The 15,113-nt window shown below is 51.0% G+C and overlaps 1 protein-coding gene across 1 annotated transcript; it reads left to right on the plus strand.

Annotated features, from left to right (window-relative positions):
* Nucleotides 1–416: 416 nt before the first annotated feature.
* Nucleotides 417–14,198, plus strand: GATA5 (GATA binding protein 5). Its single transcript, XM_054644563.2, has 8 exons — nucleotides 417–595; nucleotides 1,664–1,712; nucleotides 2,296–2,897; nucleotides 5,124–5,288; nucleotides 10,584–10,709; nucleotides 11,620–11,707; nucleotides 12,176–12,265; nucleotides 14,003–14,198. Exons 3-8 carry the CDS (start codon nucleotides 2,352–2,354, stop codon nucleotides 14,182–14,184), a joined length of 1,197 nt encoding a protein of 398 aa, XP_054500538.2. The 5' UTR covers nucleotides 417–595; nucleotides 1,664–1,712; nucleotides 2,296–2,351; the 3' UTR covers nucleotides 14,185–14,198.
* The last annotated feature ends 915 nt before the right edge of the window (nucleotides 14,199–15,113 follow it).

A 15,113-nucleotide genomic window follows, 5' to 3' on the forward strand; every position in this document is an offset into this window, starting at 1 on the left:
TTTCTCTCCTTATTTTTCTCCTCTTTAAAATTCTGTTTTGTTTTTTCTTTGTTTGTTTGGGGGGAGTGAGTTGTTTTGGTTTTGTTTTCTCCTTTCGCTCTGCGGGCACAGGGATACCCTGCGAGCCGTAAACGGCCGCTTTCGCGAGCAAATAAATACATCTCCAGCCAAGTTGCGTTGCATTATTCCGAGGGAAATAGCTGGCATTCCTGCACCAGTTTATTTTGGAGCTGAAATTTCCCACCCTTCCCGCAGCGCTGCTCCCTGCGGAGGCGAGGCTGGACGGGCTCCCCCGGGCGCCGGGACCGCACGGGCGGGCAGCGCCGGCCGCGTTACCGGAGCGCTCCCGGGGCCCAGCGGGGCCCGATCCGGTCGGTCGAGGCCTGCGGGAGACAAAATTCTGTCTGCCCGGGGATGGAGAGAGCGGCGGGCGAGATTCGCCGAGGGTTTTTCCCCGTTTCTCTGGGGAGGAGATAGAGGCAAGGCGGCTTTGTGCAAAAGCGCAATAATTCCGGGGAACAAATCCCGGTAACGATGGAATTATTTCCTCGCTGGCCGGTACCGGAGGAGAGGTAAATCGGCTGAATTACCCGGGGTAAGAGGGCTGCTGGGACTAAGAGCTCCTTCCCCTCTGAAGTCCCTTCCCGGCTCGCGCCGACGGGGAACAACTGGGAGAGGTTTTGGGTTTTTTGTCCCCAAACCAGAGCGAGCCGGCCGGGGTGCTGCAGGGAGGAGAAGCCTTCTCCCGGCTGCTTCCCCCGGGGAACAGCGGAGCCCCGGGAAGCGGGGCAGCCCCGACGGGACGGTGAGGGGCCGGAGCTGCGCTCCGAACGTGGCAAAGGCACGGCCGGAACGGGTGGGCTGCGAGCATCGCCGCATCCTCGGCGGGCCCGTGGGCCGCTGGAGAAAGCCAGGGCGGGCCAGGGGCAGGCTGAGCCGCCCCTTCCCCGTAAGGATGGGGTTTATGTCGAAACAGAACCGCAGCGCTCGCTCGGAGCAGAAAACACCCCGCTCTCATCCTCGGCTAGCAGATCCTCGCCGGGAAGTTTTCGGTGCGTTCCCCAGCATCTCCTGGCGGCCCGGGGCCGGGGGGGCATCACCTCCAGACGGGGTGTGGGAGCGAACCCCACAAACGCAGCGGGGCCCGCAGAGCAGGGAGCCACCCCCCAGCCCTCCCCGGGGGCGGGCGGACACCTCCAGCCCCGCCGGCGGGCCCGGGGCGGTGCGGGCGCTCTGGGGGCCGCAGCTGCCCCCGCTCCGCCCGGCCCCGCGCCAGGGGGAGGCTGCGGGCGCGTCCCCCCCGCGGCAGCGGAGCCGCCGGGACTTATCCCGTCCCCCCCTGGCGGGAGGCGCCCAATCCCGGCCGGGACCGGGGCTGCCCCGCCGGCCGTCACGTGGGCCCGCCCGCACCGGGGCCGCCGTAAAGAGCCGGAGCCGGAGCCGCCGCCGCCACTTCCCCGCCGGGCGCAGCCAGGGACGCACCCACGGGACACGGGGAGGCGACAGGGGGGACAGCGGGGGAGGGCAGCCCCTGTCTTCCAGGGGGTCCCGCTGGTTTGGTGGTTTTTTTCTCCTGCCTCCCCCGTGAACTTCATTGTATTTTTTTTTTATTATTATTATTACTTTTATTTTGCTGGGATTCCCCTGGATGGTCTGAGCACAGCTCCATGCCCCCACGGCCATGCCCGGCTCCGCTCCCGGCACGCTGCCATGTGAGTACCTGTGCGGGCGGGATGCTCTTGCGGGGTTCGGCGGCTGCAGCCCTCCGTCCGCACGGAGAGGCCTGCCCGAGGGTTATTGAGCTTTTTAACAGGAAAGCGGCAGCGCTGGTGGCTGGGGGACAACGGGGATGCTCCCGATCCTGGATCTCTGCCCAGATCCGTCGGGACCCCGCTCCCGCAGGGAACCCCAGGGGCCGCAGCCGGCCGCGTCCTCGCCAACAAGGCCCCGAGCTGCGCTCCAGGCCCTGTTTGGGAAAAAAAAAAAAAAAGGACGGGAAGGGAAATACTATTGGGAAAAATAATTTAATTGTTGGAGTGTTTTTCCGGCCCGTTGGAGGTGCCCAGGCGGGCGGCGGGGAGGGTGAAGGTGCCGGAGGGGTCGCTGCCCGTTCCAAGGAGATTATTCCTCGCCGGGCCTCAGAGAAAGTTTAAAGGAAAACAAAACAAAGGGGGGAAAAATTTACAAATTTCAGCCCCTGTTCGAGGCGGGGAAGAGGCGTTTTCAGCGGGGGAAAGGCCGTCGGGTCCCGGTGTGTGCGGGGTCTCAGCGCGCTGCTCTCGGTTCTCCCTCCAGGTTCCTCTGAGTGAGCCCCGCGGGCCCTGAGCAGCCGCCGCGGCCGAGGACGGAACATGTATCAGGGTCTGGCCCTCACCCCCAACCATGGCCAGTCGGCTTATTCCCACGACTCCAGCAACTTCCTCCACTCGTCGGCCGGCTCGCCCGTCTACGTGCCCACCACGCGGGTGCCCTCCGTGCTGCAGACGCTGCCCTACCTGCAAGGCTGCGAGCCGCACCAGAGCCACCTGGGCAACGCCCCGGGCTGGGGGCAGAGCGGCGGCGAGGCCGCGGCTTTCAACGCGGGCAGCCCCCACCCGCCCTCGGGCTTCTCGTACTCGCACAGCCCGCCGGGCAGCAGCCCCTCGGGCCGCGACGGCGCCTACCAGGGGCCCCTGCTGCTGGGCGGCGGGGGCCGGGAGCAGTACGGCAACGCCTTGGTGCGCTCCGTTAACGGGTCCTACTCCAGCCCCTACCCCGCCTACGTGACCCCCGAGATACCGCCTTCCTGGACGGCCGGACACTTCGAGAGCAGCGTGCTGCACAGCCTGCAGACCAGGCAGGCGGCCTTGCCCGGCCGCAGGTCTACTTTCGGTAGGTCGCGGCCGCCCTTCAGCGACGTCTCGGGGAGCTGGGTGGGAGCCACCCCCATCCCAATCCCATACCCCATCCCAATCCTAATCCCATACCCCATCCCGATCCCGATCCCATACCCCATCCCAATCCTAATCCCATACCCCATCCCAATCCTAATCCCATACCCCATCCCAATCCCATACCCCATCCCGATCCCATACCCCATCCCAATCCCATACCCCGTCCCAATCTCATACCCCATCCCAATCCCATACCCCATCCCATATCTCACACCCCATCCCAATTCTCCATCCCATCCCAATTCTCCATCCCATCCCTTCTCCGTGTCAGTGGCCCGGCCCCGGGATGAGCTGTCCCGCTGGCATCCCCGACGGGAGAGGAGAGGATGATTTTATCCAGGGATGGGGAGATGGTCCGGGAATGGGATATGTGCGGCTGACCCCGGACAGAGGTGGGATAAGGGAGGGGGCAAAGACCGCGTTTCAAAGCAGAGCAATTCCCCCGGAGTACAGAGAAGTAGAGGCCGTTCAAGCCCTTCCCTCCCCACCCCGCCAGCACCCCCGCGGTATCTCCTTCCCACAATATCGACTTTGTGCCTGTGCTTCAATACTTACCCTTGTGTTTAAATTAGCGGGGCAGATTTATAGCTCCCTCCCTTTTAAGTAATTTATTGTGGTAAATTAGTTTATATTTGAACAGACTCTCGGTCTCCTCATTTGCCTTCGCCCAAACAGGTCCGCAGCTGCATTGCTCTGTGGCCTTTGGGGAGACACCGAAAGGCGCTCAGGCGTTGAACAATAAACTTCAATTCCTTTGCACCCACGCCGAGAGTCCCCTTACACCAAGCTCCGAGCAAATAAAGTTTCGGGCTTGATTTAACAGGACTCTTGGTGCGCGGGGTTTATAACCCCGGGGGCACTCCACCAGCCTCCTCCGGCTGTGGTTTGCGAAGTCCTTTAAAAGACACTTCAAGATCTCAGCCGCGTTATCATCTTTACTGCGGTGAACCGAATTATCTTATCTTCACCCCAAGAACAAAGTTAGAGCAGGGAGCAGCCCCCTCTCCGCCGAGCTCCCTCCCCGGCTCGGCTTTTCCTGCCTCGCCGGAGGTACTGGGCAGCGCTTGCTTTCCAGGGTTTCCCTTTGTGAAAATCCTTTGGCATTGTGCGGGAAAAGATCGTCCTGCTGAGGGAGGTGATGCCTCAGAAATCTTTTCTGCACTTCGAATTCGGTGGTTTAGGATCCAGGATAGCGGCTGCCGTCCTCTCTGCCGTTTATTTTTATTCTCGGATAGTGTAAACTCTCTCAAGTAGCCTAAAGTATTCTTTTTTCTTTTCTTTTTTTCCCTCAATTTTCCCTTTTTTTTTTTAAATTCAGTGAATTACTGCAATATTTTTTTACCTTTTCTTTTTACGTGTTATTTCTATTTTCCATTTCCCTCCTTTTAAAGTTTTGCTCTTTTTCCTTTTTCTTTCCGTTGCATCGTTATTAATCTGATCGAAGATTTAAAAAAAAAAAATATTTTTTTTCTCCTAAAGAAAAGAACAAGAAGAATAAGGTTTTTTTTAAAAAGAAGGGGAAAAAGCGGTCGGAACAAAAAGACCGACTCTCCATTGAGAGGTGTCCCGATTTCGCTCCGGGCTTCCCGTTTGCGGCTGAGCCGCGCTCGGGGCAGGAATGGACCGCGGACGGTGCTCTGCCGCTCCTTCCATGGACTTTTTTTTTTTTTTCCGAAAAAGTGATGAAGAGCCGGTGATGCTCTCCTGGGGAGCCCGGGATGCCCGCGGGTGCCAGCCCGGCATCTCTCGGAGGCAGCTCAGAGCCTTCCCCGGCCGGGCCGTCCCCCACGGCCAGAGGTTGGGTGTGTTTCGTGATGGAAATCAGGAAAATCGCCCCTTTTTTCCCCGTCTCCCATTTTTTTTTGCACCCCGGGATAACACCGCACTGTCCCGCTGATGACCCTCCCCATCCCAGGGAGATCCCAGCCCTGTTCAGCCCCTTTGGCGTCTTTCAGGGAAGGGATGGGGGAATAGGCGGTCTTTGAATCAAATATTAAAAGTTTAAGATGTGGAGGAAGTAAAGGGGTTTGGGTCACGCTTTTAGGGTGGCGGTAAAGCCCCTCCAGAGGACAGGGATTTCCTCTGCTATTGGGGCACAGAGGATCGGAGACCTTTTCCCGCTGGGTCCGGGGGACGCCCCGTGCTCTGGGGATGGCTCTGCCCCTCTCACCGCCGCTGTTCGTTCCAGAGTACCTGGAGGAGTTCCCCGGGGACGGCCGCGAATGCGTCAACTGCGGAGCCATGTCCACCCCGCTCTGGAGGAAGGACGGCACCGGGCACTACCTGTGCAACGCCTGCGGGCTCTACCACAAAATGAACGGCATCAACCGGCCGCTCAAGCCGCAGAAGAGGCTGGTAAGAGAGGGAGACCCCGCCGGGATCCCCTGCTCCGCCCGGGGCTGGCCGGAGGGCAGGGGCTGGGGGGCTGTCGCCGTGACTGTTGGGGTCTCTGTATTTGTGTTAGGCTCTGTTTGACCCCCTGTCCTGGCACAGATTAAACGCCAGGACACCCGTGTTGCAGCACAGAACCGGCTGCGGTTGGGGGAATGGGGTGAAGCCAGAGGGATTTCTGCCCTGGCACAAATGGTGGGCAGGGGAGACACGGCTGAAGGGACTGGAGGGGAGCACCAGAGCTGAGCAGGAACAATCACTCTGTGGTCGGGACTCTGCAGGCTTCCCCTAGCTCTATTTCTGCAGTGGTTGTTTTGCTTTGTACTCTATTGTTGTTGTTGTTGTTGTCGTTATTATTATTATTATTATTATTATTATTATTATTATTATTATTATTAGCTGCCCCAGTGGGTTTGTGGCTGCTCACAATGGGAGCAGGATGGGGCCCTGCTCCCTGCTGCCTTCACCCTCCTGCCTAAGGGGAAAATTTGGGGTTTGGCAGTTCCCAGTTTCCCTGCTGGTGAAAGCATTCATTCCCTCTGTCACTGTAATATTGGGCTTCCTCCAATTGGGATCCCATGGCGAGAGAGGAAAGGCACATCCTTTTTTATTTTTTTGTGGAGTCGCTTCGGGATGTTTAAATTTGGTGGTAACAGTTTTGGTTTTAGAGCTTGTCATCAGACGCCGTCATTACAAACAGGATGTTTGCTGGAACTGTTCTGGGGAACAGCTGGGAGCTCCTTGGGCTTTCACTAGGGGTGTATTCCTGCAGCTATTTTTTGGTATTGCAAACCAAATTATTAGCAATAACCCAAAAGTGGCAAGTTCCTGTGTATGAAAATCAGTCAGGAATAAAGAAAAAGTTGAGATTGAGCAAGATGTTTCATTCTGATTCTGACCCTCGGAAATGTAGCTCTAGATTTGCAAAATGAAATGAATAGTAGCTCCGTGGAAAATACTCCTGTTTTGTTCATCACATTAAAATCAAGGCATTTTTGTGTAACATTCAGCATTATCCAACAGGATTTGCCTGTCCCTCCAAAATCTTTCTGTCTCCTTAAATGTGGTGACATTAAATCTGAGCCCCCGGTCGCCGCTGTGCCGCAATCTCAGAGTTACGCTGCTGATTTCTTCTGGGCAAACACGACCCGTGCATACAGAGGGGTGCAAACCAGTTCAAATCCAACTCTGCATTTCAAACTGGCATCCAAATGTGTCGCTGGATGAATTTCTAGGGGATTTTTGAGCAGCTTTTCTGTGAGGGAATTGGAGACATCTCGCTGCTATTCCGTACTTTATTTCAGCACATGGGAAGAGACACAGCCGTGCATTGCCTGCCTGAGCCTCATCTCTAGCACCCATCAGGCATTTTTTAACCAACATTTCAACAAAGTTTTCAGATGGAAAACGCTTGTTTGCAGAATTAAGACCATTTCTCAGGGATGAGCAAATATAGTTGGGAATTACCAAAACGCTTCCAAACTTTTTTATTATTTTGGCAATAAATGCAAAATTATAAAGCTTAAATGAAAGAGCTGATTTTTGTCCGGGGAAGCATTTTGCTAGGGTTGAAATACTTGAGGGGATTTTGGTTTATGGATTAGAGAAGGGGCTGCAATTTTGACTTTCCATTCTGACATTTTGAAACCTTGGGTTTTCCCAAGAACGTGAAATGTCTTGTTGCAACAAGTTCTGCCCTTTTGGAATAAGAGGGATCTACTGGTGATGGGCAAGAGGCTGCCAGCTCTGGGAGCAGAGCAGTGAATGCAGTGACTGTAGAAACAGTGAAATCCATTTTCTCAGTGCAGTGAAATACAGACACAGGAGAAAAAAAAAGGTTGCTTTCATCCTTTACGTTACGACCTTTGTTCTGTACGTAGACACTGCTCTGGGAGTTATTCTGACTTCTGCTTTCATGAAGCAAAGTCCCCCAGAAGAGGACACAACACAGCCCAGATAACACTGGGGGAATGATGTCCTGCAGCTCAGCCTGCTCCTGCATGGGAGGGGGAGAGCAGCAGTTGTGTAGTTTCCAATTCATTTTTTGTTTCCTTTTTTTTTTTTTTTTTTTTTTTTTTGAGATAAGGGCAACATCCTCTACACAGCAGGGACAGCCACTCTGCTGCAGCCTGTGTCTGGATTTAAAAGGCTGAGGCTCTCAGCAGAAAGGATTTGTGTTAGAGGAGGATGGAGGCAGCACTTTATTTTAGGCAGCATCTTTTCTAGCCAAGGTTTTTTAGTGTGTTTCACAAGATGATATCTTAGACCAAGTCTGAAAATCCAGATCCCCTTTGAAACCAGGAGCAGCTGGTGAAGCTGAAGGCAGCTGCAATTCCCCTGTTAGGAGGGGTTCTGCTCTGCACAGTGGAGCATGGGGGGCAGATGCAGCTCAGCAGCCTCACACCACCCAGAGCTGCAGGGCTAACCTGGAGCTTAATTCTTCCAGCTTGGCTCAGAGAATGCTTTTTCCACCTCAGCCCAGGAGGAATTTTTTTCAGCCTGTCCTTTTTTACAGTTTGCAATGCACAGTGGGCTTGGTGACACCTCGGGGAAGGTGGGGATGGGACCTGTCACAGCCCTGGGGCAGTCTAACAGGATCCTAGGGCCATCTCATGGTGTGTGCCTTGGGTTTCTTCTGCCCCTCAGTTCTTACTGCTCCCTTCATCCTCCAAGGTGCAGGCTTGCCCAGAGCTGTGACTCTCAGAGGATGCTGCTGCCTTTGCCTCTGAGCCTCTGAGTTCCCCACTTTGAGGAGTTGAGCCCAGATATCTCAGCACACTTTGTTCTAACTTTCCTGCAAACCACAGGTCCCCTCAAACCTGTTGGAAATGGGGGCATAGAAGCATTGATTAACTCAGAGGGTTCACTGCCTTTTTTTCCCCTCTGAAACCCAGTGGTTTCTTTTCCACATTTGAAAAGGAGGTGAAGCAAAGTTCCTGGCAGCTTGGTCTCACTCAAAAGGACCTTCCCTGCTGGCTTTGAATTTTTTGGGCTCTCCAAGCAGCTCTCACACACAGTTAATTCAATAGGCACCAACTCACCATTCCTTGAGCTTATCAGCAGCACTTGGCTGTCAAGCCAGGTCTGTGAAGAGTTTTTGTTTGAGTGTATGGTGCATTTGTATAAATAAACACTGAGCACAATGTTGAAATCAACAACTTCCTAACAAGGTCAGAATGGTACAAAGGCAGTGGGGTGGAGGCAGGCTGAAATGCATTTTCTTTCAAGAGAATTGCTGGGAAACCAGCAATAATGTATTGTAGCCTGTCCTTCAGTGAGCAATGGTAGCCTTGACTGTCTCTTGCTAAGCTGGCAGGTTGTGGTGAGGGGCAGGTTCTCATGGGATTTCTGAGGTTTAAATTGTAATATTGGTGATGTAGGATGGTTTCTCCTCTCCCTGGCTGTGTGAGGAGGAGCCAGCCTGCAGGATGCATAGAAGGCATTGTCACTGTCCCTGCAGGAGGGCCACAAGCAGGTTGTGAGCAGTGCTGGCAGGGTGGGCAGAGCTCTGGTGAGGCTGGCATTGCCCTTGGGCCGCCAGAGCCACAGGTCCCATTGTCACCTCCTCTGCAAGCCGCTGACAAAGCATCCTGTGAAACAGGGAGAGGGTCACTCCCGCACAGGGACCTGTGCTGGCCCACAAAATTTGAGACTTTCCAAAGGGCTTTGCACCGGTCTTCCCCCATCTGCAGGCGAGGACAGATTACAGCAGGCACTTATCCCAGGGCTGAGTGGCTCCAAATTCCCCTCCGTGCCCGCAGCAGGAGTTGGACTTGAGAATCCTTGCATCCTTCAGGTGCTCAGCACCTCCCCTGCTCCCGTGGGAGCCGAGGTCCCTGCTGCTTGCAGGGAAGAGCAGCACAGCCCTGGCAGCTGAAAGGCTCCACAGGGCACTGTGTAGCTGCCCCAGGATCTTGCTGTGACACCATGTCAGGGACAAAGATTGTTGTCTCATCCACTGTGCCAGGCTTGTCAGCTCACCCTTTGGTATATTATTATTACTTTTGCCTGGTTATTTCTTGCAAGCTGAATAATTCCCAAAGTGGTGCCATTATTTGCAAATAGTTGCTGGGACCTCTTTGCTGAGCAACGAGTGAATCAAACCTAGGGCATGTCACTTGTGCCTCTTGGAATTCAAAGCTGATCTCTATTTGACTGCTAACCTTGTAAAAACATTTCATTTTTAATCCTCCTCTTCCCACCTTATTTGTTATATTGCTCAGTCAGAATATCAAGCAATAATAGAAAAATAAACGAACAGGGAGTTCTTTATTGCCTCCATCACCTTTTGTCTGCCTTTGAGCAGATTCAAAACTATTTTTCTGGTGGCTGAAGAGCGTATTTAGATACCTGAATGTGGAGAGCCTGAGATATTACTTATGACAGAGGTATCTTACACTTAGTGAGGTTTTTTATTAAAATAGTTTCAATGCCTGGTGTTAAAAGACTCTCCAATGAAATGTCTATTGAGCTGACTAGTCTGTATAAAGAGAGATGTGAATTTTCCATTGGCTTTGGAGGGAAGTTGTCAGAAATTAGTTTGCTGCTTCTGCCAGACTATTTTCCTTCTCCATTTGGAATTATTAATGTTTAAGAGCCAGAAATCACTGCACTCACAAAATATGTTGTTAATTAACATCTGCAGGGTGTTTCTGCAGCCTGTAAGAGAACAGATTATCTGTGAGACTTGAAGAATAACCTCCCTGGTCTCATCATGGACCAGTTCAGTTTGGTTCTGCTCAGTTCAGCCAACTGATTCCAGTTGTCATACCCAGAGATTAATTGGGATGTTTTTAACCTTAGTGGTATCTCTGAGTGCAGGAAAACAGAAGAGTTCACTTAAAGCATGAGTTTTCTTCATGCATTTAAAGCCCAGCTGGCATTCTCCATCTCTTTCTCCATCTGAGTGGATGTTCGGGAGGCAAGTTCTCCGTGCTCTGAGCCCTGATCACTTCCAGCAGATTTGTTGAAAGTTTGTGAAATGAGTTGCAAGGATATTTTCTAGGTTTATCAATCACAAAAAACAAGAAAAAACCAACCTCCAAACAAAAACAAATTTTAAAAACCCAAACCAAACAAACACTTGCAAATTAGAGTGATCTCATTTGAATGTAATTTCTTTGATCTGAATTTGGCTCTTGCGCGTTTCGCATTTTCTGGGAATATGGTGTGCTCGGAGATTTCATTTTGATACGAAGGGAAACTTCCCAGTTCATCACTCCTTGTGTGCACTCACGTGTTGGTTTGCTTGCTTTGAAGTCTTCCTCGAGACGTGCTGGCCTTTGTTGCACTAACTGCCACACCACCAACACCACGCTGTGGAGGAGGAACGCCGAGGGCGAGCCCGTCTGCAACGCCTGCGGCTTGTACATGAAGCTCCACGGGGTGAGGAGCACATCCACCCTGGGAGGGATCCTCTGGGGGCTGGGATCACTGCCCAGCAGGGCTAGGATCAGCTCTGGAAGGAGCAGCCTCTAGACTGGACCCAGCAGAGCTGTGCCACAGCCCCATCTCCTTGGACAGTTTAAGCGCGGTCCATGGGCGTTCTCCAGGGTGAGGCATGCTGGAATGCTCTCAGCTTGCCCAGAGATGTGGATGCTCCATCCCTGGAAGTGTCCAAGGCCAGGATGGATGGGCCTTGGAGCAGCCTGGGGTAGTGGAAGGTTTCCCTGCCTGTGGCAGAGGAGCTGGAACTACATGATCTTTAAGACCCCTTCCAACCCAAACCGTCCTAGGATTCCATGAAATGAAAGCTTACCAGGCTCCTGTAGCTGGAGGCTGAAGCTCCCAAACCCTGGCTGAGATAAGGAGCTTATTTCTTTTCCATGTCCTAATTAAGAATGTGTGAAGGAGGCTGAGGAGCCCACGTGGAGGCTGGCTGATAACATTTACCCACAGAGGATGGGAGCTGTTGGTGACATGTCCACCAGTCCAAGGGGAGACTGCATCCCTGCATAAAGCTTGAAGCCTCTTTACCCCATGCCCATTCCCTCTGAGCCCTGTAGGCTCTCAGTCTGTCAGTGTAATTTAATAGGGCCTCGTTGCAGAGGTCACTAATAAATCAGGAAAAGAAAAATAGGAAATAAAGGAAAAAACAAAATTTGTGGGAAAGCCTTAGCTGTTAGCCTTATATATCTTCCAGCCAAGGCCTGATGCAGAGAAAAATAGCTCTTAGTGAAGGACAAGGACTTTAGGTGCTTTGCATGAGCTACAGCACAGAAATAGGAGAGCAACATGTGTGGGAAGGAGCTGAATAAAATACAATATTAATGATCTAAACTTTATGAATGTCAAGGTACCACGACCTCTGGCCATGAAAAAGGAAAGTATCCAGACGAGGAAAAGGAAGCCAAAAAACATTACCAAAGGCAAAGCCTCAACAGGTACAGTGCTGTTATGATCCATCCTGGGGTCTTGGAGCTCAGTTCACTTCACAATTATGATAATTAGAAAATAATGAGAATTTTTCCTTGGTGATTGCTTTAGATGTTGGGCCTGTATTTCTGCACAGACCTTGTGTGATAGGAAGATGCTCAGTGGGAAATCTCAGTGCTGTCACATTCTTGTGAGGTTCCTCTGGGCTGTGGGCACCTGGCTCCAGTGAGCAGTGCTCATGTGTGAGCAGATTCGGGTAAATTGAGTAAAGGGAACAAAATACTGCCAGATTGTGAAAGGGTTGCTCATCTTCCATCAGCATCAGCCTAATATGAAGTGTTTTCAGACACAAATGTGTTAGAAAGAAAACAGTAGAGTTGTGCTGTGAGATGTCATGGTCGCTGTTAAAATATAATTTTTTTAAAAGCAGATTTGCACCTCCATTGCTTCACTGCCCTCTTCCAATTGTCTTCCAGGATCCACGACTTCGGCCACGAACTCCCCTTCTTCCATCACCACCTCAGACAGCACGGTCACTTTAAAGTCAGAGCCCAGCACAACCTCACAGTACCCTGGACAAACCATTGTGTCGGTGTCCCAGGTAAGGGACAGGCCCAGAGCCATCTCCTGCTGGGTGGGACATGCACACGCCTCCACGGCCACTCTCCTGGGGGCCTGGATGAGGTGAAGCAATTCATTCATTGCACAGTGGCCACCAGCCTGCAGAGGAAAGCAGGGAGCGTGAGCTCCCAAGATGCTGTGGATGAGAAAGGTCTCCAGCCTGTTGGCTTCCCATGGGATCTTTCGTCCTGCAGTGGAGAACTGCGGTGCCCAAGCTCTGCTGTGGCTCCTGTGCAGAGCTGAGGTTAATTCCCACCTCCTGCCATGAAAGCACAACACTGCTGAGTTGATGAGATCAGCCCAGGGTGGAATCCCCTGTAGCTCCCAAGAAAAGGCTTCCTGGGTATGTGTTACCTGCACCTTTCAGCCCTCAAGTGCTCAGTGGCCACAGAGCTGTGACCTGTCAGAGGCCTCACTTCTGTCCCAAGCTTTTCTTACAGGCTGGTTGCTATTTCACCTTGATAAAGGAAGGAAAAGGCTCTAAATCCACCAGCACATGAAAATTTTGTGCCCAGCACTATCTTTATGCTGAATCTAATCTCTCCCTGAGCTGGACATGTGTATATGGAGAGGAAGCTCAGCCCCAGCACCCAAGGGCCTGGTGCAGCACTGGTTACACCACGTAGGGTGGGGTTTTTGTTTGAAACCAGGAAATATGGTTTGTGCTGTGCTCTGAAAAAATATGTACACACCTAAAAATAGACATATTTAATCAATGAATAACTGCAGATGGGCCCTGGGATGCCTCCTCTTTGCTTGGTCATTTTACTTGCAGGGACCATCCTGCCCAGCTCTGGACTGCTCTGAAGGGAATTCTAGCATCAGGGATAACCCACCTGTTGCCACATTTCTCTTCACAGAGAAAAGCAAGGCACAATCCTTCCCAGGAATATTTCTGGGTTTCACATTCTTTGAACCTCAGAGAAAGGAAAAACGATTCTTATCATTTGTTGTGCCCATGTTTGTGCCAAAGTAGAATGCAATATGGAGATTATTTACCCACAGTGATGGTGTTTTGTTTCCTTGGCCTCTCAGGGCCAGCTGTGTGTGTGTGTTGGGACTGGCGGGTGACACACACGAGGTTCTGTGCAGTTGTGTGCAGTTGAGTGCTTGGCAGATTCAGTTTAGATGTAATATGACATAGTGTAATATCATAGAGAAGAATATAACAGAATATAGAGTATAGAATAACATGATATGATATGATACTATATAATAGAATAATAGAATAAAATGGAATATAGAATAATAGAATAATAGAATAATAGAATAGAATAATAGAATAATAGAATAATAGAATAATAGAATATGGAATAATAGAATAATAGAATAGAATATAGAATAATATAATGCAATATAACATATTATGTTATATTATTCTATTATAATAATATAACATAATAATATAATAATATAATAATATTATATTATTATATTATATTACATAATATAATGTAATATAACATAACATCATAGAATAGAATATAGAATAATAGAATATAATATAGAATAATAGAATATAATATTGAATAATAGAATATAATATTTAACCTTCTGATAAAACAGAGGCAGATACATCATTCTCTCCCCTCGTTGAGGCTGCCTATGTATACCACACCCACCCTGTTCCCACCCCATCCCAGCCCTCCCTGTGCCCCATGACCACAGCCCAGGGGCTGATGCTGTCCCTCCTCACCCCTCTGTTCCCCCGGGGCAGGCACAGAGCCAGTCGGACGAGGCGCTGCCCGGCGAGTTCAAGTTCGAGCCCGAGGACTACAGCTTCTCTGGGGGCAGCATGGCCCCGCAGCCCGGGCTGAGCGTGCCCCTCCGGCAGGACTCCTGGTGTGCCCTGGCGCTGGCCTAGGAGCCACCTGCACCCACAGAGAGCCTCGGGACCAACCTTTGTGGCCGTGAGATGGGCAGGAGAACGAGCTGCCCCGGCGCCCCGCACTGAGGAGCACCCGGCACAGCCACAGGACAGGTTTCTCTTGGAGGATGCCCTTGGGAAAGGTCAGCTGGATGGGGCTGGGATGGCCCCACTGCGGCACCAGGTCCCCAAAAACTCATCCTTCCCCAAGGCCGGAGCCTCCGTTTTCCTGGGGAAAGCCTTCCTCCTCTGAGATGAAACCAGCAAATAAATGCATCCCAGAATCTGTTTATTCGCAGTGATTTCTCCCTCCTATGACTCCACTGTGTGCAATTTATTCCACTTTCCAATAAAAGACTGTAATAACATGGCACCAAATAACTTAATTTTATTAAAATGTAAGCTACGTGGCCTGCCTTATGTTTTATTGGCCACAACAGGAAGAAAAGAGAGAGAAAAAAACAAAGAATGGTTGTTTTAAACATTTACTGTTTTATATTAAAAACAATCATCTCTATAGAGTGTTAGCTTCTGAAGCATTTCGCGTATCAACACTGAGCTGATGAGTCATACATGAAATAAACACGCTGCTCTTCCCTTTCCAGCTCCAAACAAAGAGGTTTTTATTATTATTTTAGGCAAAGGACATGACAAAAATGGTCAAAACCTCCCAATAATAAAAGAATACTAAAATGCTGGGTTTTTCTTTTGTATTTCCTGATTGGTTTTGATGTTGCCAAGTGCGAGCATTAGAAAATCAGAAGTTAGTCGTCCAAAACTTAAAGAAAAGGCTTGAGGGACTGAAAAATAAGGGGTTTGTTGGAGGTGTAATTGTTTGAATCCAGTTTTGGGGATGTTTTGAGTGGAAGATTTCCAGCTTTCAGCCATGCAGACCAAATTGCTTTTTAATTATTTTAATGAAGGTG

This window comes from Agelaius phoeniceus, chromosome 17, assembly GCF_051311805.1.
Source record: "Agelaius phoeniceus isolate bAgePho1 chromosome 17, bAgePho1.hap1, whole genome shotgun sequence".
NCBI classification, from domain to species: Eukaryota; Metazoa; Chordata; class Aves; order Passeriformes; family Icteridae; genus Agelaius; species Agelaius phoeniceus.

Excerpts from the sequence above, each read along its gene's own strand:
- GATA5 (XM_054644563.2), top strand. The coding sequence starts at position 2,352 with ATGTATCAGGGTCTGGCCCTCACCCCCAACCATGGCCAGTCGGCTTAT. Across the intron at positions 5,289-10,583 it reads TCAAGCCGCAGAAGAGGCTG|TCTTCCTCGAGACGTGCTGG; the intron begins GTAAGAGAGGGA and ends CTTGCTTTGAAG. Across the intron at positions 10,710-11,619 it reads TGTACATGAAGCTCCACGGG|GTACCACGACCTCTGGCCAT; the intron begins GTGAGGAGCACA and ends ATGAATGTCAAG.